The sequence below is a fragment of the Falco cherrug genome, chromosome 1 (assembly GCF_023634085.1).
Source record: "Falco cherrug isolate bFalChe1 chromosome 1, bFalChe1.pri, whole genome shotgun sequence".
Lineage (NCBI taxonomy): Eukaryota > Metazoa > Chordata > Aves > Falconiformes > Falconidae > Falco > Falco cherrug.
The window spans coordinates 24,465,902-24,491,071 of record NC_073697.1 but is presented as its reverse complement, the minus strand read 5'-3'; the positions used below and the strand labels follow the sequence as shown (position 1 = coordinate 24,491,071).

Here is a 25,170-nt window from a genome sequence, read left to right as displayed (position 1 = left end):
GGAGTGCCTGATGCTGCAGGGATTTCTCAGAATGAACTACCCTTTGTTCCTTGTAAATGTTTGTCACCACATCAGAAAGTAAAGCTGAAAACATTAATATTTGCACTAACTTGTAGTCTCCTACAGATTTTGAGGTAAAAATTAATGAAAAGACCTCTAACAATTTCTGTGGGAGGTACATCAGGTCTATTTCAGACAATTATACAAAATCCATACAGAAAATGCCGAAGTGTTTTGTTGTTTTTTTTTCCATGAGAGATTCCAGTTTATGTTTTCTATAATGAAAAATCAGAATAACACTAGCATCTCTTTTATATCTAAATGTAGATGCACAAAAAAAAAAAAAGAGGAAGGAAGGACAATAGTGTATCTTCTTGAATAATACTGGTCAAAATCAGGGAACACCAGCTTGGAGAAAGTTTTAAGTATTAAAAGCTACTACAGGTAATCAGATGATGAAATTTATCAAGAACTATGTACAAGTCTATTTTCACTGCCAAATACGATTTACAGCAAGTAAAGTACTAGCAAATAAAAAACCTGAAATCCAAACTGCTTACAGATTGGTACCTTCAATTGTAACAGTTTATAGATGATATTGGTGATAGAGGTAAGATAAACTTGCTATTACAATCTGTTGAATTTTTTATTGCCCAGTTGGTTTTTACATATATTTTTCAAACAGACAAAAAGAAAATCCAAAAGGCCGTAATGTATGAGAAGCTACAAAAAATCATTTAAGCTTTGATGTTAAGAATCTGCTCTTGGACACTCCTACAGATGCTCTCCCATTTAGAAATTCCATTTTTTTATGTTAGAAATTCCATTTTTCTATGTTTCTAGAGTTATTCTGACTCTTTGGAATGCCCGTTTCCCATGCAGTGCCCCATTTTGAGGCAGGTACTCACATGAGAGGCACAGCTGGCCAAGTTCAGGGAAGGTGGCACAACAGCAGAGTGCAGCTGAGAAAGAGGCACTATGTGCCGCAGCCTGCCTGAAGCAAAAGCTGATGAGTAGCCTGGGCCCTGCAACTCCTGCAGAGGAATGTTAGCCAAGCAGAATAAGGAAGTGTAGCCAAGCAGAATAAACTGGTACAGACAGCATGCACTCTGTAACAGGGCATATCTCCTAGTGAAATCTTTTATAATATGCAGCACTCAATTCTCAAAACACTTCCTAATATTTATTAGGTGTGCTCAGACATATGTGTGTCAGAACCCTTTTAGTGACTGAACTGGCTCCAAGAGTGGAAGTTTCACTTATTTTCAGAATTTTAACATATGCACTGGAACATCAAGTGGAGAATGTCTCAGGGCCACCACAAAATTAAACAGTCCCACAGTACTTATACCTTTATTTCCCCACTTGGGTGAGAATTTCTTTTGTTGGAGTACGAGACTCCCCACCTTTGCTGTGCTTCATATGAAGTACTTTTTGTATCACTTATATAGATTTGTATTTTGAATGTAACATGTAATTTCTCACTCAAAATAGGAACTGGGGTGGGTCACTAACATTGACAGTAATTTCTTTTGAGAAAACTACTGTTCCAAGTGTACCATTCATTTATAGTAGTATTTTCACTGCAGCCTTAATAGTTTACAGTTATAAATAAGGCAAAGGTAAATAATATTCTTTATTAAACTCATTACTAAAGATAAGAGTTTGGACTAAATCTCTTGGGCAATAAAAATTTTCCCTATACCCTACCTTTCACTAATGACACCTGTTGAGCTACATAGCAATCACATCCTTCTTTCTCTAACCCTGATGCCTCATGACAATATTTCCTTTCCCCTTGCTAACATTTCTCTTTGCTTCTTAAAAATGATTCATTATTTTTTTGTGCTGCCTAACTAACTAACATAAGGAAATTAAACTCAGAGCCCTTGCTTCCAGCCTGTATGTAGCTTTGAGGTTGCTGGGTTTATTTCAGGCCTGAAGAAGGATGTGGGTGCCCAAAAGTTTGTTAGTGCTTTCTGTCTCAAACAGTCACAGTAGTAAAAGGCATCCTCTACAGACCTTGTCTTTCTAATTCATTTTCTATAATAAAGCCATGAACATTTCTAGCTTTTATTTGCCGAGCACCACAAGAAAATGCTGCAGTGTCACTGAAACCAAAGCTTAGCAGCTGAAGCATATGGTCCAATAGTCCTGTAGCTGTTTAATTTTTTTGTTGTCCTTACTGTAAATAGCACTTCAAGTAATTGAAATTAGGGACATGACTTGTGCAGCAATGAGGTATTCCATGTAAAAAGCACTTCAGAACACAAACTGAATTTAGAGTACTTTGCAATAAATGGGGTAAAACCTAAAGTTAGGACACAAAGAAAATGCATCTAACTTTATACCCATGCTTCTTAGTAGTGTGCTTACTTTTACATCTGAAGTATGCTGCAGTCTGAAGCGTATAGCTTCTTGTTCCTGACACTGGATTATGCACTGACATTCTGCAAATTGCATGGATACCTGTAAGAGAGGATAGAAGAGACATAAATTATTTTGCTACCTTTTTGTGGATTACACTCTTTCCTGTTCTTTTTCTGATAAAGAAAGAGCAAGGTACATGTACAGATGCTGTATGTATCTACTGCTATCAGTACAGAAATATTGCAGTATGAACAGATGTCTTTCCTGATAGGCTTACAAAAGCAACTGACCGGTTATGTGATCCTAGGAGCTATAATATGCACACCATAGTACCACAGAAGGGAGTTGAACCTGTCAGAGACAATCCTAGACCTACTGAACACCTCTGGGATTACCAAATTCAATTGTGCTAATGAGGCAAAACTACACTGAAAGTTTTAAAATGGATGGCTGATAACTTTGTTGATCTGTCTTCGTTAAGTTGCTATGCAGTCTTTTAAAATTTTACTCTGAAAAGACCTAATAATATAGTTATTTTTCATTGAGTGCTTATCAAGATAGCAAGAGATGAAGCTCTAAGCCAAAGCACAAAAAGAGAAATATCTTTATGGACCATACTGCTTTTATCACTCCAGCAGAGTTTTGTCTCCGATTTTAAAATAACACCTGGCTCTCTTTCTGTGCTTCTTTATGACTGCCACTGAGGCACGGGCAGGCTCCCCAAGACATTGTGGATGCATCGTTAGAAGCAGCAGCTTTTTGAACATTTAACTGAATTGTTAATAATGAGCAAGACAGCCAATTACATTTTATGATGTTTATACAATGGGTGCTCTGCAATGGTATATACTAACATCCTGTCAGACAACAGTACAACCTTTACTAATTTCTAAGAATTGTTACTCTGTGTATCATGTGTAAGTTTTCAGTGAGCACCTGCCTCCACTGTGTCTCAGCTTCTCTGTCAGGTGGCTAGTGCTGTGCACAATAATACATACTATAAAGAAAGTCAAGTTTCCAGCATTTAAAGGAAGAAATGCCACACTTGGGAGGAGGTATCAGAATTACTTTTACTATTTTTTTTCAAGTAATAAAGCAACTTGAGCGCAACACCTCACATGAACATTTACATGCCAAAAAGCTAGAATTCTGAGCAGCTAAAAAAGAAATCTTCCTTCTGGAAGACAGCACCTCACCTGTAGGGCACCTGGGATTTATGGGCTCGTCAGACCAAAATGTAGAACCTAGCCTTAAGAGTCAGGTAGGTCAGCAACAGAAACCTCAACTAAAAAAAAGGCAAAAGAAACAACACAATGTTCTTTAAAATTTCTCTTGCCTTGAGGGATTCACGGCTGGTTGACTAAGGCCCCAGAAAGGGCTGAGCATGGACAAGAGTGTTGAGTCAGGGCATGCCAACACTCAATTCCAGTGGAGCTCCTGTTTTACTGAATAATAGTCTCTCTCATCAGAGACAGGAGCCGTGCCAAGAGCCAGTGGAAGGTATGGACGGTTGATCTACTGCCTGTAAGGTCAACCTGCTTTAAATTCCCTGCAGTTTATATTTCCCTGAGCTAGTAAGGAGTAAATCAAAAGCTCTCAAAGAAAATAGTAGCCTTTTACCATTCAAAAAACCAGAAGGCAGTCTTAACTATAGACACCTCTTCAAGTAAGTAACTTAAGTACCTGTGAATAGTACTAAATGTACATGTGAACAGGACATACTAAATACAACCTATGTAAGGGGTCAGACATCTTCTGTTCCCAAGTGACTGCAGAGGAAGACACCCAGAAGTCTCACTAAACTGAAAGTTGCCTCAAATTACCTTATCAAGGGCTGTCTCCATCTTAGATATTTTTTCATTCAGACGTTTGTCTTGTGATCTCAGGATCTCCAGTTCCCCGGCAATCTTGGTATTTTCTGCTGTAATATAGCTCAATTCTTGACTTAGTTTACTATTTTTTTGTCTGAGGTAATGCTTCTCCTGAATTTAAGATGAGGACAATGAAGTACGAGTCAAAAACTTAGAGCTACCTACATTATACGGGGTTTTTTTCCTGCAAATTTTTTTCTCTTTGAAAGATTTGAATTAACCCTTTCAGAAGCTTAGCTATTGCATCTTGCAGAAAGATGAGTTTTTGCAACAAGGAGATAGGTCTTATGAAGAAAAGCAAAATTGGACTGGTCTTGATGAAATAACATCTCAGATTTTAGATCCATGCTGAAACTGGAATCTAAAGCTTCAGGATCCACAGGATCCAAAGCCAGTAAAGGAGGAGGACAGGTTACGGTGAACAGATATAAATGATCATTTAGTAAACTCCAGCTGTTGGTAACTTAATGATTTCTTTGTCACAGAAAATGCTAGCAAGATCTCAATAGGCTAGACAGACCCAGGTATACAGAGTTTACACCCAGAACTGCAAAGAACCACCTCAAAAGAACAGAGGAGAAGCACTGCGGGCCAAATTCAGAAGCATTAGTCGACATTTTTAAAACAAACCAATATGGAAGAGCATGATTCTCATTGAAACTAGTACTGTTCTTTCAGAGAACAAATATAAATAAAAACTTGCCTCTACGCAAAAGGCTAATTTATGTGGTGGAGGTATCTCCTGATATACGTTAGTGGGAAGACAGAGAAGATGCCCATTGCATCAAGTAAAATTCTTTTTGATCCTTTGTGGGCCAGTTGTGCTTTTGGCCATGCATTTCTCCAAAGAAAAAGTTACCTAAATACAGTTAAATACTTTTACACAGAGCTCTCGTGACCTTAGCTGAATTTGTCATTGCCTCTTCCAAGAATTTAATCTTGCTCTGTAATGCATCTATCTGTCCTCTCTTGGCTGTGATCTGCTTCTGCATTCCCACTGCAGCTTTCATAGCTGTAAAAGACAAGGTTAATTCTCAACAAACAACATTGATTGTGCATTCTGAGTTCTGACAAAAGACTCTGGAAGTCAGTTATCAGCAACATGTTAGAATAAGTAAGTTCACCTAGGATCCCATAATCACTTATCTATGCAAACTACCCATTGGGATCAGCCAGAGTTTCATCCAAGGTAGTGGCACCAGACCCATCACACACGCAACACAAGAAGACAGCATTCCCTGGAAATTTGCATATAGATCATATATAGTGAGAAAACTTAACTCATGGTTTAAGTTTTACAATATGTAGTGAATGGTAAAGTAAAAATATATTTTCATCTGCAATACTGTTTATTTATTTCACAAAATATCTGGAATGTTATTAAAGCATCTATTGAGGGATCAATACTTTAAAAAATCCTTGTTAAAAAGACAAACGTGTGTGATTTTTGGGAAGCTTAATCCATAGTTACCATTGCCATGAGATTCCTCCATAGTCCTTAGAGCAGTTCTGGTCTGTTCCAGTTCAGCTTGGGCAGATTTCAACTGCATTTTCAGTCTGTTTGCAGTACTTTCCATCGCCTCCATTTTATCCTGGTAATACTCCTTCAAATCTTCAAACCCCTCTGGTGAAATTAAGTAAAGATTGAAATTATAGTGACAAAAAGTTATCATCCTTCTAGACTAAGATTACTGATCTGTCACCTACTCTCTAAAGGAGTATTAGATTCACAGAGAAGTAAGACATAAAGCAAATAACCATTCACTGCTAACAAATACACAACTAGTAGTTCATTGTCCTGCATGTCAGCTAAAGCTTTGTTTCACCAGAAAGAAACGTGTTCTTTGGTTGCTCACCAAAGCCACAGTCCAAGAAAGTCATATAAATCCATATTTCTGAGTTCCTGCTGCTAGAACCAAATGCATATTGTGACAGGTAAGGGTATCAGTGACAGACAGCATTTTGCCCTGGTCATTCTTCTCTTCAGCCGCACTTAGAACTAGACTTAGGTCTGAACTGATCTAATTTGTTAAGCATTCCCCTGCAACCCTGCTTCTCAGCTCTGTTTCTTATATCTCTCTTCAACTCCTCTTATGTCACTCACACTGCTACAAGCCAGTCAGCTGGGTGCTCAGACTCTGTCAACAGCTTGGCCCTAATTCCTCTGTGGTCGTTCACTCCAATAAACCTTTCTTAAAGCTCATGCACCTTGACGGTACCATACAAACCTAAGGCAGATCTTACATGTGAAATCATGGTATATATTTAATTCTTACAGTACTTAATGAGTTTAGACGTATAGTCAAGTTGTGAAGAAATAAATGTTGCCAATGGGTATTTTATGAGAGTACGTGGGTGTGCAGAGAGCAAAGCATGTGAACAGTATCAGCTAGCTGGCTGCAGTGCAGATTTAACAGAGGAACTCCCTGAATTTCAGGGGTTGCCTTGGGTCTGGCCCCTAGTAATTTTTTAATATATTTTTAAAATATTATCTTGATTGGCTTCCCCACACATTAGTTGTGAAAATAGTGGAGTTAAAAACCACAACTTTTATTTAAAATTGTGGCAAAACTACTGTAACACAGAAACAAAGTTCCGCTGTAATATGACCATAGATGGTTAATGGGATCCACTAGGGCTCTTAAACTCAGGAAAAAGCGGTCAGGTTTCTATTCTGTGATTTACTAGATCTGCTTCTTTGCTCTCCAGAGTCAGGCAGGTTTAAGTATTTTTGTTCAGGGTAGTGAGAGACTGCCATAAAGATTGTATTCCCATCATCCTGTGCCAGAATCTCAAACCATGACATAGCTCTCTGAAGCAATCTGACCACCCTGTGCTGGCAGGGAACCTTCTGCTGTACCAGCGGCCATATTTGGATTCAGCAAGCAAGCTGCCCTTTTATTTTTAACATCAGCCCGATTTAGCAGCTATCAGAGCTAAGCTAAGTTGAGGCTCCCTACCTGCAAGGCCAGCTAGCTCACTCTGACAGGTGTGGAGTTCATTTATTAGCTGGTCTTTTTCCAGTTTCATATCATTAAGTTCATGGAGCCTCTCGGTGCATGTGTTAACTAATTTAACTTTTTCCAGTTCCAGCTCGCTCAGTCTGGCCTCCATTTCATGTATTCTGGCTTCTTTCTCATCCTCTGCAATCTACTTACATAAAAAACAACAGTAACTATGTGTAATATACATAATTATATAAAATAACCACAGAGATGTGCAGACATCATCATTACTTTAAATCTCAGTCACCAGAGAAGTTTGAGGCAAGAAAGAAAAACAGGAAAAGAGACAAATTTCAGATCTGATGTCTTTACAGCACGTTTAACCTTACCAGGTGTATGATATGAGAACAATTTCCATCCTCTTGTAGCAGTACCTGCATATTCACTCCTAATGCTCAGCTGTCTTCTCACAGAAGAGGATGAAATTCCCTAACCTGCAGTGAATTTTTTCTGGAGATGCTGACCTGCATAGGACTATCATCCTGTAATTCCTGCCTGAGAAATAACCAGCTATAAAGAGTATCCTCAGTTTGGAATTCTGAGTGCTCACTGCCTAGTATTTCTCAGTAACACTTTGTATTTCTGGTTCTGTAACTGGTGTGGACAATCGTATCACCGAGGACAGCATGCTATATTCCAGCTTTCCCAAGCCTTTTGGCAACTGCTTTTCACCAGTGAATTATTCATTTTTGGTGGAAATGTGATAATATTATTCTCTGCCCACTAACTCTTTTAGTGCTGTTAGGATTCAAGGTACACTGTCTGACCTGCTTTAAAACCACAGCATTAGCACATTAAGATACAGATTTAAAACCAGGAAACATTACTGTCTTACAGAGACATAAATGCAGCATCATTTGCACACCTTAAGTTTTTCTGCTTTGAGTTTCCAGTCATTTATTTCTTCTATAAGCTGAGATTTCTCAACTTCCATTGCTCCAGCAGTTTGACTGTGCTGGCCCACAATCTGGGTCACATTATCAATTTGCTTTTGGAAGACCTCAATAATCCTTTCCTTCTCTAACACCTGCAGTTTCAGTACTTCACACTCCGACTGCACGTTGTGAAAATGGTCCTCTTCATTCTTCAGCAGCTGGAGCTCCTGCATCCTGCTACCAAGTTGTGAATGTAGCTTCTTGATTTCCTTACTGGTAACCTCAAGGGCACTCTCTTTTTCCTGCAGGCAGGCTGTCAGATTTGACACTGTCTTCTCAGCTGTCTCCAAATCGGTCTGTTTGGCTGTCAGGTCTTCTTTAACTTTACAGAGTGTTTCCTTGGTTGACTCCAGCTGGGTAGTCAAAGAGGAGATCCTTCCAATGCTTTCATTTTTTTCCTTAATTGCAGCCATCTGAATAATAGCAATTTAAGGATTAACCAAGATAGATGTTTATTTCTACCTTTAGAATTTCCTGTCACATTTCTAGTTTTCTATAGTTCACCTTAAACATCTGAGATTTACAGGAAAATTAAGTCAGCATGGTCTAGTCTACAATGACTGTGTGATTCTTCTGGTTTTCTTTCCTCTTTCTCCATTTTAATAAAGCAAGTATTGCTTAGCATATTGGTTTTTAGTCATTGAAAATGAAAAATGTTAAACTGATGTAAAAAAATGTGAATGTACTAGCAATGATGGTATAAAATTTAGAGCAGTTGAGGCTAAAGAACTTCAAGTGTTAAAACTTGACTGACTGCACTGTAAGTTGGGAAAAAAAGGTATGTACATGAACAATTTATTACTGATTTTATTCCTGCAGGCAGTAATGTGTACAATTTAAAGCACAAAGTACCGTGACTCAGGAACTGCTAAAAGTACAAAATAGAAGAAAAAAATAAACTTCCTGGTAGTAGGATTTTAAAGAAAAAATAATGGATTGAGAAAATGCAGAACAATGTGTGAGGTAGCACAAGTCTGTGGTTTGGTAGTAATAAAGGAAATAACTTGATCTTTAATCATAATGTAAAGTGGGTTACCTAATTACAGCTTATTTTTGAGGGGCTGAAGTCTTGAAGAAAGGGGATTGTCAAGTCAGTGTCTAGGAATCTACTTTGTCAAAAGTATTTCTTTCTGACATAGCCACTGCATTCAGCTTAGGGTTACAAACACAAACATCATTATATTTTCATTAAGCACTACATAAAGTAAGGCATTACGAAGGCCTTTAATTTACTAATTATTTTTACAGAAGTACTCACTACCAAAAATACTACCTTCAGTAGATTGTTTGTTAGGTCTGGCAGCATCAAGCTTTCTGGAAACTTACAAAATATTTTGAAGGTTTACAGTCAAAATCAAACATGCTATCAGAAAAACATTCATTTTTTTCTAAGGCTTGTATGTCAAAAATTAAAATTAAAAGTAACACTCCTACTTCCTCATTCAGTAAAGAGAAAGGAAGGCCGGACAGGTCAGATTAATAGAAAAAAAATGCAAATTCTGACTGTCATGTATCTGTTTTTGGAAGGGAAATTTAGCATATGAGCTCCAGAGGCCTCTCAAGCACAGTAACCACAGTTACAGTATTTCTATCTGAAGTACAGCCCCCAGTGGGTGCACTTTCTGTCCCCAACACTATCACACTGCAGTTGGTCACCAACCTGGCACTCCATTTGTCTATGACACTCAGTCCTCATTTCCTTCACGGTGTTTTCCATGCGCTGCAATTGCATGGTTTTGCTGTCTAGTCGTCTTCTCAGGCGGTCAATCGCGACGCTGTTCTCTGTGTTCCGATCCCAAAATCGCTTGTTCTGCTCTTTTTCTAGACTTAGTTCTATCTCTTTTTTATGAAGTTCAGTCTACAAGAAATTGAACCACATTTAACATTTTTTTTGTTCTTTCTCATAAAATTAGCAACACTCAATTACACGATTACATATCCAAATAAGGACTACTGCATGGATTTACACTTGGCAGAAGACAGGAATATTGACTAAACTAGTTTGATACCTTCTACACGTCTTCTTCCAACAACACAGTAACTTTCAACTTCATATTTTGCTGCTATATTTATTCTGAAGCATGTTACATCTCAGCATGGAAGTCTTTCATATATATCTATCCCAAAACCAGTATAAGCTACAAAATGCAAAAAAGGTTATATTGTGTCAACATCAAATGAAAAGCAATGAAGCACTACATTACACACCAAGGAAGGCTGTTCTTGATAAATATCCATCTTTAATACTAATAAGAGTTGTTCATTGCTTGTTTCATTCCATGCAGTAATTTGTCGTGTTCTCCAGAGCTTAAATATTTTCCACCTCATAATCCTAACATACATAAACCTAACAGTACATAATTGAGATTATAAATGAAAATATTAAAAATACTGACATACACATTTCAGAGCTACTCATTCCAAAAATATGCATTTAAAACGTGCCAAAACTGAATTATCAATAGGCATTCTGCTAACCGTAACTTTTGCTGTTGTTAACTATCTGCATATGGTTAAAACTGAAGAACTAAGTAGGAAGCTCAGGGAATGCAGAATGAAAACCTGAGCTGAAGACACAGAAACAAAAGGAATCCTAAAATTAGATTCTTAACCTTCAGTTATGCAATGATTATTCTGGCTCCAGTCTCCTCTGTAGCTAGGTACAATCTGTAGGAAAAGATTTACACTAACATATTCTTGAACAGAACACCATATGTAATGGAATAATTCCAACATCTCCTTCAGAAGCACTGTGACACTAACTGGGCAATCCAGCCTAATGAAACCACAAACTAATACCCCAAAATTCAGTCATCAAGGAAAATCTTATCCAAGAAGAAAAGCAAGGCTAATTATACTACATGAAGCTGTGTGGGATGAAACCAACCTCAAGTGGCAAACTCTTTTTATACTGTACATTCAATTTGTGAATATTGTCAGTCAGTTTCAAAGGAATGTTTACTGCTGTTAGGAAAATCCCTGACATGTCTTGCAAAATATGCATTAAAGGACCAAGGTTCCTTAACAGAGGGATTTAAACTGTGAGGTTAAAGTGAAGGTGACTCAGGATCTTTAATATGATTTGCATAGGATTCAAGGATTTTGAATTTATGACAAAGTTCATCTTAATTCTGAATGTCCTGCGTTGCTAATGGCAAAAGCCTTTAGGAAACATAGCTAATCAAATTTCTAGTAAAAAATAATCTTCGAACTTAATTTTAAGGGGACTGCCGCACTTTGGAAACAAGCAAAGTACAGATCTGAACACCAGCCGTAAGGAGAACCTTTTCGAAAGCAAGCTTTTTTTCAATACTATCACTTGTTTTTACCAACAACTGATGAAGCCTGTCATTCAGATTTCCAGTTTCTTGGCTGCATTGATCTCGTTCTGTCTGAGCTTCTGCTATCTCAGAACGAGCTAGATGCAACCGCTTCGCAAGATCTTCAATCTAGAATAAAGACAAATATTGATTAAGAATTATCTTAATGTATTCTATTTTAAATAGTACGTTGGATTTCTTCTAGGTTTTCTTCTAGATTTTACTCAAAAGAAGTCTAAATGCCATCTTTTGCCTCAGCAGAGCTATTCCCTAGGTGTTCTCTGAATTGTGTTGTCTTCTTTCAGTGATTAAGCTCAATTTCATTGCAGAGTTAACTGAGGTTCCCAAGAATGAATTGGCTTCCACCTTGATCCACAGCTCTTCAAAAATTCCTTACCTACACTGTAAACATTGAATGGAATGGGAAAAGAGCCACTTTAGAAAAAAGAAAAAAGTTCAAGGTTCTTGCTTGGTTTGCAGTACTACTATTTAGAAAAGCCAATATAATGCAAGTATAATTAAAATGCAATTTACATGGAATCATCAATGAGAAAATACACAAAATCTTCTAAAGTCCTCTTCTAATAAACACTTAGGATCTGCAAGTTCTCTTTTGGCTAACATTGACTAGTAATGGACCATTTATGCAGGGCTAGACCCAAAACCTCGTGCCCTTCACCAAACGGGGGCTTGGGAACATCAGAATGATATGGGACAACACTGTCAAGGAAAAAGTTTTTTTTCACCAAAATCAGGTAAAATCACAAATCTTCTCTTCCTAGAGCTCCAATGCCTAAGCAGCAGCAGGACATTATCAGGACCTTTTCTTCCTGTAATTGCCTGAGGTAATTTTCAAAAGGGGTTTCTCTCATCTTGTGGAGCCCTCCATCAGGAGAAATCTCAGTAAATCCTAGATTAGTTCTCCCTAAAACCCACCTTACACAACTACTCCATATTTCCACAGAAAATCTCAGCCTGAAGTACACCCTCTGCAGAGCTCAACAGCTGTGTACAACATTACCAACAGGGCTTCCACAAACAGTGACAGAAAAAGCTGTCCGCACACAGGGCCTTTCCTATACAATTAAGTTAATTTATGGATTATTTGGTCCCAAGCATATATTCAGTCATATTCACTTTCTGTTTAATGATACAGGGAAGTTCTTCAGACACACCTAGGCCTAACAGCAGGTTTTATATAGCTAAGGCAGGGAGGTATATTCCTTCACTATGAATACATCAAGAACTCTACAGGCAAACACATTTTGCTCCCATTGGTAGTCACTTTCAATGAAAGGATGCAGCTTCTGGCAGTGTATGAGATGATGGACCAGTCTACACCACTTTGTAATAAATATATTGACATAGGCATATTCAAACAGAACACTTACATATTTACATTTATATCCACTGAGTACCAGATTTTCTGACTGCTGAAACTATTTGGTATCAACAACTTAAACTGGCTTTAGGCCCTTGAAAATTTTTAGTGTTGAGGTGTTTTCCTACCAGAGAAGCTGCAGAGGAACGCTTGTTGTAAAAGAGAGACGTACAGTAAAAGCTTTATTTAGATCCTCTCTTGCACCTTCCCAGGAATGACAGTCTAAGATCAAATGATCTCCAGCTATCAGCTTGTCTCTCACTAAGTTCTACCTCTGCAATTCAGTGTATTACACTTGCTATTCAAAAGCAATTTTTATTGGACCAAGTATTATATTCTTTTATAGATATATAAACCCAATGTGGAGTTGGTAGACTGTGAAAAATAGTCTTAAATTGATTCCCAGTTTCCAATTTTACATCTGTTACGAGGTAAACATTATGAAAGGGAACATGCCCAAGGAATATACACTACAGTTGTAGCTATATATGTGACACAACTCTATGCTGTGTGCTGCATGATTTAAATCAAAAGAACTCGGGTAAGTAGACCTAACATGAAAAGCATACCGTACATTGTACTCCTCCTTGAGGATGAAATACAGTAATGGAGATTAATTTACAAATTTTCCATAGTTTGGTCACGACACTGTGAAAAGTCACTTTTGGAACTGACTAGTGTAAGTTTTGATACATGTGAATCAATGGAATTGATAGAAGTGGAAACCTACAAAAACAATAAAAACCAATGTCCCTCCTGCTCTGCTTTATAGTGCAAGCACACATACACCATGGGTCCACAGTCTTGACCTGCACATACCTGCCATTCCATTCCCAGACCTTTTTGGATCAGAGACTACCAGCTCTGCCCAACTTCATGGCACTCCTGTGACCTGAACTTTCCCTTTCCAATAGTATGTAGGAGAAGGATGCCTAAATCCTCATGACTTGTAATCTAAGCTGGATTTGGATCCATTAAGCATTTCTGCGTGGGTCAGCTCCACTGATTTTTAAAGGGACTGGACAGCAACTGTTTTCAGGTAATTTTCTAAAAAACCCATAGATTATCTTTCACCAAAAGTAAGAAAGAACTTAAAGATACTGAAATGGTTTATAAAACTGGAATCCAAAGCAGTGAAATAAGTGAAAGACACAATGGATGAGATACAGAAACTGGATATAAAATCCTGCAGTTAGTGACATGGCAGAGATTCTGTGGTGGGACTGTTAAGAAGTTCCCTCCATTTGTCTGCAGTAATTCCCAGCTGTACTACCTGGAAAAAAGTTGTTGTTTGGGGAAAAGCATGGTTAAAAACAGTTTGTCAAGACTAATGTTTTCTAATAGGATTAAGAAATGGTCTGAACACACAGGTGCTGTCCAACCTCCCTTTTTTACCTATTTATATCCTACTGAAAAGAAGCCTTTGGATTTCAATGAATGATAAAGATTCCTAACTCTCAATGGGGCATCCCCGGGCACCTGAATTCTTCTCAGGAGCTGCTGTAATCTCTATGATCATCCTTGCATTTATCAAAACAAAGTTACCAAATATTTTTTCTGGGCAGTACAACTTAAATGAGGAGCTACTTTTACTGCCTGTTTTTTGCTCATATATTCTCTAGTAGTATGGTGGAACAATGTTCTTGTCATGCATGTCCAACTGATGTTTGTAGAGCAGAATCATTTTAAGTATTTTCAGAAGGCACCATTTATGGTATCCTCTCAATACATTCGGCTAAGTTATTTTGTGTTCAGTAAGGTTTGCAAAGCGATTTTGTGTTAGAGAAAGAGAACTTGTTCTTAAAGAATAATACAGAGAAGCACAGTTAAGGATAATGTAATTTATCTTCTTGTTCACACAATTTTTCTGAAGCAATCCCTTATCAAAAGACTTTCCTTATTTATCTGGAACATTTTAGATATCTATATATACAGTTTCATTAGCACTAATGTTAACACAGAAATTCATACACACCTTGTCTTCATATATCCTCTTAGCTTCTTGTAATTCAGAATGCAGCTGAGAAACTGTAGATTCCAGGTGACTCACTTGATGTGCATGCACTGAATTTTGTTTTCTTGTTTGTTCCCTAAGAAAAGTTTCAGGTGCAGCAATTAGAAACTGTAAGAACCATGAAAGCATGAAACATTTGTGATTGCTTTCACTGCAATCAGTATGATCACTGAAATTTACTGTTTTAAAGTATGATTATCATTCACAGTGGGATCACATAAAATTTATGACTTCTGGTTAGATTTGCTCTCTGATATGTGTATCACATAAAATTACATAAACTGAAACATCGATGCATTTATTCCTGATAATAACTCATTCATTCTCAAGCAAGTTTTAAGAAAGCTAAACCTGCTTTCAAACCTACTCCAACTATTCTATGAGCAGAACAGAGAAGCATTTTGCTATCAGCTATTCAGTCTCAACTATGTAAGTCATACATTAATGCATACCGATATTTAATCTCATCTTAAGTTTGTAACACTGCATGGCATGTCCTCATTTTTTTAACTGACACACTCAACACTGATTTCTGACTCATCAAGTGGTCGGTGAGAATTAAGTGTCCTTTAATTCTCACTCTATTGTTAACGAAGTCAACGATACCAACACAGCTATTTATCCAAAATGAGTATTACCCCTTCTTTAAAATTACTATTCATTACTATTTGTACATATACGCAAACAACGTAAATGTTTAGCCATTCTTGTGATTCAACTGATAATGCAACTGGAAATTAATTTTGTATCTGAATCTACAAAACATTTAGAAAGAAAGAAGAAAAAATGCAGTCACCTAAAACTGCACTCAGCCACAGCTCTTCTATTACATACTCTTTCATCCCTTAACGCAAGCCATGTACTCTGCAAAAACTGTTCACAACTCAGACAGCAGAGATTCATCATTCCAAAAACTGGTGGCAAGAACAGAGCTGTCAGCTCAAGCCAGTTTGAACTTCCACTGACTTTGCTGGCCTTACTCTCCTGAACCACAGCAGTCTGAGAAGAGAACCAGCCCTAGTCTCCCAATTCTCAGTCTGCTTAATGCATGGCTATTTTGCCTCCCCTCTATACAGCATGGTTTAATATTTTTTTCCCCCTTTTTGTCTTCATTCCGTAACTTAGGCGAAGAGTGCTTAACTCTTTAAATAAAGGCAATACAAAACAAAAGCACAGGGCAGAGAGTAGAATATACTAGCAGCATGAGGCTTCTCCCAAATTAAGGTCAGTCTTAACATTTTCTATACTATAACCAAAAAACATACTATCTCCATCTGGCTTTGGATACTATCTGCATAGCTGCGTACACCGTGTGCTTTATCGGTTAGTGCTGCCACCTCCTGTTCACACTCACTTATAAACTGCTTGATCCCATCTCATAAAGAACACAGTGGTTATAATTTTAATCTTGGCAAAAAGTAACTTCACCACTGAGAAGGTAATGGGATTTTTCAGTAGTCAGAAATATAATATTTTTTATGTTCTATTCTGAATGAAATACCATGTTTTGAATTACCAACCTTTTTGAACAGCTTACTGTATAATTCAGGTGGATAGCTGGGGAAATCAGGACTTCTTGAACAAGGAAGGACAACGCTCTTGGTGGAATTAGGAAGAAAAAGCTGATGTAACTGCTCTAGTGGTTACTTTCAATCTTTTTCCTTTAACGGTGGAACTAGGCTGCCAACAAATTCTACATGTCAACCTAAGTGACCAGTGACACTTACAAAAGTGAGGTGTACAGATTCTTCCAAAATGGTATTTTTTGAGGCAGTACGTAAAAGAAGAAATTGTCAGCACAAGATCAAATAAACATCTGGAATGGGAGAAAATTTATTAGGTCCTCAAAAACATTGCTTGCTGCCCCTCAGCCACTCCCCATCGCACCTTCATCAGAAAAGAATTATTTGTGGAACATGCGAAAACACATCTATTTGTTTTATGAATAAATAAATGAAGAACAGGTACCTATTTTGATGTTGCTGAAGCAAAAGTTGTTTTTGGGTCTGTGAATCTTTTTTCAATGACTCAAGTTCTTCTTCCACCTATTGTAAACAGATGACAATGCTAAATCCTAAAGAAAAGATGGTCTAAACAGTAGTTTTCAAAGCGTAATTTCCTTCCTTTTCGTTCCACATTGAACTGTGAAAACGTGTACAATACAGGTTAAATTCCAGCGATAAACCCGATCTCAAGTTGGGGACTGCGCAGAAGACTGGCATACCAGCACCTGCCACCTTAACTGTGAAGCAGCATTTGTACCCCTTTATGCCATAACCATTTCCTCAGGCCTGTTTAGATGGCAGCTCACGCAGTTTTCAAAAACATTTTCTAAAAAACAGAACACACGAGTGTTGGAAGGAAAAGCAGCACTTTCTTCACATACCAGGACAACCTTTTCTTTGAGATAGGACACCTCTGAGTCTAAATCTCGCAGGATGTCAGCAAATGCTGTGCTCAGGTTGTGGATGTGTAGGCTAGTAACGTTCTCATGCTCATAATGTTTCATGCCTGTGCTGCCTTCGTAGTCTGTTAGGTTGTCACGTAGTTCCAAAAGTACTTCCTCATGGCTGTGGACCATCTTTTTCAGATGCTCAGTTTGGCTGTCAGCCTCCCTCAGCATCTCCTCCTGCAGCTGGTTGGCAGCTTCCAGCTCTTCAATAGTACTTTTTAACTCTATTTTTACATTCTCTTGGCTCTGGGATTCCTTTTGTCTGAATTGGGAAACCAAAGAAATAGTTTAGAAAATAGGATTCCCAACATGGATTTTTATCCTGAGTAACAGGTATAACACTTATGTAGATTAACTGCTGCTTTTACAACTACATAATAAGCTGTCTTCTAAACCAAGATGCCATAGTCTCATTGCCTTCCTTCCTGAGGGCAAGTTTCTCACTTAGGAAATCTGGTGTGCCTCTTGAAGCCCATATATACATTCTCCATAACACATCTCTCTTGGCCTTCATACCTAGCATCCTGAAGCGCATCTCTTTCCAGCTGCACTTCCATCAGTTTGGTCTGCAAATCAGCAATTATCAGTCTTAAACTGATTTTCTGTTGCTCATGAAGCTCAGTGGCCTAAAGGAGAAAAAAAAAAACAAACCACCAAGCTAAACCAACCCAAACACTGAACACACAACCTAAAAATATGAGGTTGAGAGGAAGCAGCGTGGGTATGGGAATTATTAAGAGGTTGGTTTTGTTTTTTTAAAAAATATTTCTTAATTAACCAGCTAGTCACAAGTGTGCTGTGGTGGACTGATGGTGCACGGAACGTGATTACAAGGATCGTGCCCACATTACTGCCCGTTCTCTATTTCTGCCTGTCAAATGGCATGTGGGAATCACGATGGCCAAGTACAATTTACAGCAACCAAGGGGCTGCTCAAAATAGCACTGGCAACACCACCACCACCACCAACTCATCTATACTTAAGAAGCTGCCCCAGATTTGCAACTCACTTCATTCAGCCTCTTCGGCACATCTCTACCTTTCTGTGAGTATTCTTCCAGAACGTTTTCCATCTTGGTTTTTTTCTCAGAATCAGTATGCATTTCATATTTGGAACAGAAGACACTACTGGGTGAACTGCTACCAATACTAGAAGAGGCTGAGTTTTCCATCACTGTGCTAAGAATGCAAGAAGCTAAAACATTCTGGTTTCCGAGAAATGAGCTAGCAGCACCTGAAAGGCAGATTAAGTGTTGAAACAAAAGAGTTGTTAGATAAGAATAAACCGTCACCTGTACAAACTGGGCATTAGTGCCTCTCAGTGCCTATCTATTGACAGTCAAACCTAAGAACTGCCTTTTCTAAGGACAACAAACCCAGGCAATTCTAGGGTTGCACATGGGGTGGGGAATGCCACAGTGTTCAGAGGACATTTTAAAACTGCTCTGCCTTTAACTTTGGCTTGTGTCAACAAGAGCTTTACAAGATGCGAGGCCTAAAGAGGATTCAACTTGAAATATGAAACAGGAACTTATGAGCACTCTTCTAAATCACATAACAAGTCTGCAAATAGTGATTTACTCCCAAATCTTGTTCTGGAATCCATTTAATACTTGCCCACATTAGGCACATTGCCACTCGGTAAAGATTCCTCACAACTTAAAGAAGGTATCACTGATTCCACTGGGAATTTGGCGATTTCTTCATGGAGTTTCAGAGCCTCTTTTGTTTGTCTTTCCAGTGCCTCCCTGCAGAACAGCACATAAAACGTTTGCTGAAAAGGCAAGATGGAATACAGAAAAGTATCCAACAGCACTGTGTCACAAATGCAACCTGAAACGAGTAACTGAAAAGAGAAGTGAAACCAAAGAATTTGTTTGGTAATGCTGTTGAATTTTCCTGGTTTGCACTTACATTTGGCAACACAGTGCCAAATCTTCAACTGCTGTAGCTCCACTGTAGTCCAGTACACTACCGTGTTTTGCCACTAGCAGGCATAATGTATAAAAGTCCAAGCAAGTAAAATAACACTTCATCAAACAAACAGAACAAAACTGGCTTATGAGAAGGGATCTCCTTTTCTTACCACGTTTTTCACCCTTGCTGGCTAGTAAAATGTTACCTTACTGACACAAAACTGTAACTTTATGGTCAAACCCACACAAATCTGTCAAATACTTCATTTGCAGGCATAACAAGAAACATCTCAGAAAACCTGTAGAATCAGAGAAGCATTTGGTTATATAAAACCTTGAGCACAGAAGGAAGGACACCTGTGCCAATTCACACCATCTTATTTTATTGAAATTGATCAGGCAACAGGTCATTCACTACATTCCTGGGGTGGGGGGGAATGTGTGTGTGTGCAAAGAAAGTAGAAAGATAAGGGTGTGGGGGGTGGGGGGAAGACAAAACAAATTGTTCTGTCCAAAAGAGAAAGAAATCCAATCTAAGTAAGAATAATGGGCAAGTTTTGGCAACTCATCTATAAGCTGTAAACAGAAAAAAACTAAGAAGAAAAATGAAGAAAAAATAGCTGAGGGACAAAAAGGAATCTGAAATAATGGGAAAATATTTTAAGTGACAATTCTATAGGTGAGGGAGGAATATGAGATCAGCAGTGAGATCAGCTCCTTGTCATTTAGCATCAGTACTGTTGTGTGTACATTGCAGGACCGTGACATTGGCAAATGACCCAATTACAACACACACAGTTGATTTCTGTCCATGCAGCACTTTTTTTCACAACGCAACAAGTCCCTGTGTCTGCGCACTGCACTTGTTATGCCCCCTCTCTGCATTTGTATTAACACATCCCGATAAACCTGGATTTTCATTCTACAACATCACTGATAAAAAAGATTAGAGGATACAAATGCAAGGAGACTGCAGAGCATGGGGAAAAGCATCCTGAAGAGTCTGTTACCCTTGAAGTAGGAAGAAGGGGCATCAGCTACAGGCAAGGGTGGCAGTTCTACCAACAGTGCCCTGTTATCGCAGAGTATAACCTAAATGCATAAACAGGTTAAAAGAATGACTAGACAAATCCCCAGGACTAATAAATGTCACAGTTGGGATAGACATTCAGATTCACTAAGTCTTTACATTCTAATTCCATGGACACTGGGATACTGAGGCAGACTAAGCAAAAATACCACTTTTTCCTGACCATTTTTCTATGCGTCTGCCACTACACACTGTTGCAATAAGCATGATGGTGAGATGACACTTCATTTTGATCCATCAAAGTCTGAGTGAATCAATAAATCAAAGCTTTAGAATGAAAAATACCATCCCCATTCTTCTCAGTTGGCCACTAATTTTCATACTCAGTAATGATCCTTCTTTGGGAGAAACTTTCAAATATTTGATACACAATTGGATATAAAAATCACTAAATTCAAGCATCACCTTCTGGGCAGGGAAAAAAAGTATCACCCAAAACTGTAAAATCACTGAATTTCACAAGTGTTACTTTTCCAATGCTGAATGATTCTGAATCTAATAGTAGGCAGAATCCTGGAGCCATGCAAACTCATTATCAAAGCGCAGTACTATATCCTGCTGTTTGTGCAGAAATCCCATTGCCAGCAGGAAGAATGCATTCCACTGTGGACAGAAAGTAAGCTATTATCCTGGCACACAAATTACAATGATCAGTGTAATTCATCTTTCACTGCAGAGTGCCTTGGACACCCATACCCTTAAATTTTGTGTTCTTATCTTTCCTGTCACATTAGTGTAACAAACTACACCTTAGGAATCTGCTGGCTTTCATTTTCAGTGAGTGTACTCTTTACTGTAATGACAGATAGCAGGCACAGGAATTTCTCTGATAACAAACAAAACCCACGTACTACCTTAATTCCTGGATATTCTCATTCATTGTAACAGCGCCTGTGAAGAAAAAGATGTGCCTTTATTTCCCAATATATCAAAAATCAACTTTATGTAATAAGAAATTAATATTGCCCACCTAATTTTAATACTGTAGGAGGAATTAAAGGATACTGAGTGACACAGTTCCTCTCCGTTTTAAAGCCTTATGCTTTGTTTTGGCAGGGTAACACAGATGCAGGCTTCTGTAAGTACTTGTTAGCATCACCTGTTAAGTTTTGCAACAATTAAGTGGCAAATCCTATAAACTACCAGCCTTCTATGATGTTTCCAGACACAGAATTTCTCTACAAAACCCCCCAGAGATGAGATTTCTATAAATGTCTGCCATGACCTCATCTACAATTGTTGCCTATCTCAATCTGCTTGATTAAAGCCAAATGACCTTTTTCCTCACAAAAACACTTTTGGAGGTGCCCAAAAGAAAAGAAAAACTGAAGTCTGGGGCAAGCCCAAGTCGGCAAGTCTAGACTTGTATGCCTTGAGTTTTGGGAGTGTGATTGCTATTAACAGCACTTTGGGGACAAGTCTGTGAACCTTTTTCTCAGGCAATTAAACCCCAAAAAAAGGAAACAACGAAAAAAAAATTATTACCCAGGGCTAGCTTTGATCTGGATGGTATCTGATGGGATTTTATTTACACTATTTGGATTTTCCCAAGTGACTGGTCCTCTGGAAGACACAGGACTAAACTGGAAGTCAAGAGGTAGCTGCAACAGCAGTTTCTGTACTGTGGATAATTTGACACCTTCAATATACCCTTTTGGTTGAAGAAGGGCACCATGGGTGCTTCCTAAGGTCACATAATGAAGAGAAGCTGAGCCCTTTATCCCACCCCCAAGCACCAGAAATGCTTCCTTAAAATCAAAACATTGCCTCCAATCCTCACATAGTTCAACTGCCCCACAAGGCCAGGACCATGCCGGGCTGGTGCCTGCGGGGCTCCCCAGCGGTGACACATGCAGGCCTGGCCTGTCACCCAAATGCGGAGTAAGAAAACTCCTTAACACCAAAGTAGCATTAAGAAGCAAACATTCTTTATTGCAGCACTGGATGCATGGGGGATTCTTCCACCTAATATGCGTGCCCTGTGTTACATTCAGGCAAGATTATATAGATCGTTCATATGTTTATGCATTACGTTTCTCAGAAAAATCATACATATTCATTCAGCAAGCAGTATTCTGTTAATTAAGCATCACAAATGCTCCCTGCAGTATTTTAAAGAGTCTTATCAGGGTTTCAAACAGTCGACCCTGTAGTAATCGGCTCACAGAGAACAACTGAACCTCCATTTGCTTTCCCTACATGAACTTGTCTTGACCACAGTTCAACTTCTTTTAGTCCATCTGGTTTCAACTCTGGCTTCGCCAGAAGATCTTTTGTCTTAGTTCCTTCTTGGACTGATTAACCTTCCCTTAACAGTATGAAGTTGCACAACAAACGTTTGATGGTAATCATCCATAGTAATTACACTTAAACAAACAATACAGGGTAACAGACCAAAGGTCCACAGCATGCAGGCACCCTGCCTTTCCCAGGTCCCTCCAGCCTCTATAAAACACCTCAGCTCTGAGGGGCTTTACCTCACCGGGCCGTGTGCCCGCTGCTGTCTCCCCAGAAAGGCCGCTCCCTCATGGGGAGGGGAACCATCTTGCCCCATCTCCGGCCTCCTCACGAGGAAAGGGCCGTCCCACGGCTGCGACCCGATCCTCTGGGATCTCAGCGGGGCCTCGGGGAAGCCGTGGGGGAGAGCGCAGCCCAGGCACCAGCCCCCAGCCACAAAATGGCGGCTCACGCGTGCCCCCCTCAGGCTGCGTACGCTGGAGTTAAGCCGCCCTGAGGGGCGCTGGGGTGTTACGGCAGGTGAGATGGCGTTGCTTAAAGCTAGCGATAAAAATCCTCTCATAGGGGTGCTGGGGAGGGTCTGGGTTATCTTTCTCATGGTGTTTGGGGGAAGTGTGTGTGAGCAGACTGAAGGCAGAAGTTGGGGTGGGGAGGCTTCCTCCTGCCAGAGAGGCCTTTTCTTCCCCACAATACAGTTCAGAAAGAAAAATTAAGACCTTGTAATTTTTACACCAGTCTCTTCAGAGGTGAAATGTTTTTTGAATTCCCAAAGATGACTGCCTCACTGGTATTTTCAATTTTCAGTGAGAGAATGCGTGCAGAGACAAGAGACAGTCTCTTTACTTCAGCAAAGAAAATGATATGGCTGACTGTCGCATTTTGCATCTTTATTTAAGGAGTGAACACGCAAGTGTCAACATGCTGTCCCTATTTTCAAGTTATTCAGAAAAACAGCTAACAGCTTATACCAGGCTCACCATGTTACAAGTTTCCAGGGACAGGTGTATGAACCAGGCCCAAAACAAAATCATCAGAGAGCTGGAGGTCTGAACAAACCAAACCGAGATCCTGAGCAAATTCAGGAGACAAGACATATCTATTTAAATACCTGACTAAGAAGAAAACCACATAACTATTCCTCAATGGAGAGCACACCATTTTAATTTAGAAAAGATGCAAAACCATTCATCTAGTTCTTAAAGACAAAGGATAGAAAGTGAATTTTATGTGCACTACTTCAGACTAAGGGAAGAAAAGGAAGAATTAACCAGTTGAAAAAAGACCTCTCCTAACTGCTCCATGCTGCAGAGTTGTCAGTGCATCGACAGCAAAAAAACACACACAGAGCATGAAAAACAGCTTGAGGAAAGAAGGACTTTATATTGCACTACCCAGAAAAAGAGGCAGCACCGAAAAGCAGTATTTTTCTTCTGTCCGCAGAGAAAAGAGGCAAAGGACTTTACAGGTAAATATGCTATACAATATCTTAAAGCCAGGTTTCAATGCTCAGTCTCAGGTGCTAAGGAAGCATGAAAACTCCCGTGGGAGGCAGCCCACGCCTACCTGTGACAGACAGCGGTGAGGTTTGTCTCCCCTGGGTTTTGGACGGCGCGCTGAGGTTTTGCTCCTTGCTGCAGGGCTGGCAGTGGAGGGGAGCACTGATCATCTCGTATTCCTTCCTGGGTCCACCGAGCTGCGGGCTGCACATTCAGCTCCCGAACCTGCCCCCCGAGCGGTGGGGAGCCACCAGCCCCTGACCCCTAGCCCCTTTACCCGACTCGGTAGCCTTGGGAACAAACTCCTCCCTGTGGAGCTGATCATGTGCATGAGGTGGGAGCCAATAAATGCTGCATCCAGCGTTTGATTTCTCCGCAAATTGTCATTCAAAGTCGGCTACAGGGGGGGAAACTTGATAGCTTTTCCCCATCAGGGCCCGGGCGCGTCGTCGCTTTGTGCGGAGCATTACCTTTCTTGGAAAAAGGTGCCCGTTTTGTCTAGTGTTTTTTGGGAGTTTGGGTCCTGAGCACCCCAGCCTCTTTGTTGCTTCGACCTGCTAATCCTGAAACGGCAGTTACAACCTGGGGACAGAATAACTCTTGTGGGATGTAATTCCTGAATAACTTTTCTTCTATTTGGGGAGTATCTTTGAGAAGAAAAACCTAAGAATCACTACAGGTTTGCCAGAAAGAGGCAAATATAAAGTTCTTAAGTTTAAAATGATCCATTACTCCCACAGAGAGGACTATGCGCGGTGCAAGGGTAATACAGCTTTTGAGGAAGGTAATGGAGTAATTTGTGCCAGCAGAGGCGCTGCTTCTAAAATACCAGGGCCATATCCACCAGCCATTTCAGATTTGGTTAAAGGAATTAATAGTGGCTTTAACTGTTAAATATTCAATTATTTTTGGGGACACCCCACCCCTCCAGAAACTAATCTGTGTGAACCTCCCATGTTTCTGCATATGCCACATATCAAAAATAAAGGTCTACAGAATTTGACCTGCTCTTTACAAGATGAGCTCAGACACGGGGCTGTGTCATCACAGCTTGCTGTGGTCTCCAGCCTTACAGTAACAGC

The 25,170-nt window shown here is 39.4% G+C and overlaps 1 protein-coding gene across 9 annotated transcripts in view; it reads right to left on the bottom strand.

Annotated features, from left to right (window-relative positions):
• The window catches only part of CCDC158 (coiled-coil domain containing 158), a 59,980-nt gene extending 35,616 nt beyond the window's left edge, over positions 1 to 24,364 (bottom strand). For 8 of the 9 annotated variants that reach the window (XR_003558448.2, XR_003558450.2, XR_003558446.2 and 5 more), the window contains exons 1-17: positions 24,156 to 24,364; positions 21,209 to 21,245; positions 18,966 to 19,096; positions 18,359 to 18,582; positions 17,865 to 17,974; positions 17,283 to 17,610; positions 16,865 to 16,941; positions 14,858 to 14,972; positions 11,511 to 11,630; positions 9,842 to 10,039; positions 8,112 to 8,594; positions 7,202 to 7,391; positions 5,713 to 5,865; positions 5,141 to 5,253; positions 4,194 to 4,352; positions 2,377 to 2,469; positions 909 to 1,034 (exon numbers count right to left, since the gene is read on the bottom strand). Coding sequence is in view for 5 of the 9 variants with exons in the window: in XM_027799728.2 (XP_027655529.2) it covers positions 909 to 1,034; positions 2,377 to 2,469; positions 4,194 to 4,352; positions 5,141 to 5,253; positions 5,713 to 5,865; positions 7,202 to 7,391; positions 8,112 to 8,594; positions 9,842 to 10,039; positions 11,511 to 11,630; positions 14,858 to 14,972; positions 16,865 to 16,941; positions 17,283 to 17,610; positions 17,865 to 17,974; positions 18,359 to 18,582; positions 18,966 to 19,096; positions 21,209 to 21,245; positions 24,156 to 24,300 (2,802 nt within the window). In the remaining 4 variants the exon portion in view is untranslated. The remainder of the gene's footprint in view (positions 1 to 908; positions 1,035 to 2,376; positions 2,470 to 4,193; positions 4,353 to 5,140; positions 5,254 to 5,712; positions 5,866 to 7,201; positions 7,392 to 8,111; positions 8,595 to 9,841; positions 10,040 to 11,510; positions 11,631 to 14,857; positions 14,973 to 16,864; positions 16,942 to 17,282; positions 17,611 to 17,864; positions 17,975 to 18,358; positions 18,583 to 18,965; positions 19,097 to 21,208; positions 21,246 to 24,155) is intronic. The other variant, XR_008731644.1, reaches the window with a different exon arrangement.
• Positions 24,365 to 25,170: the final 806 nt, after the last annotated feature.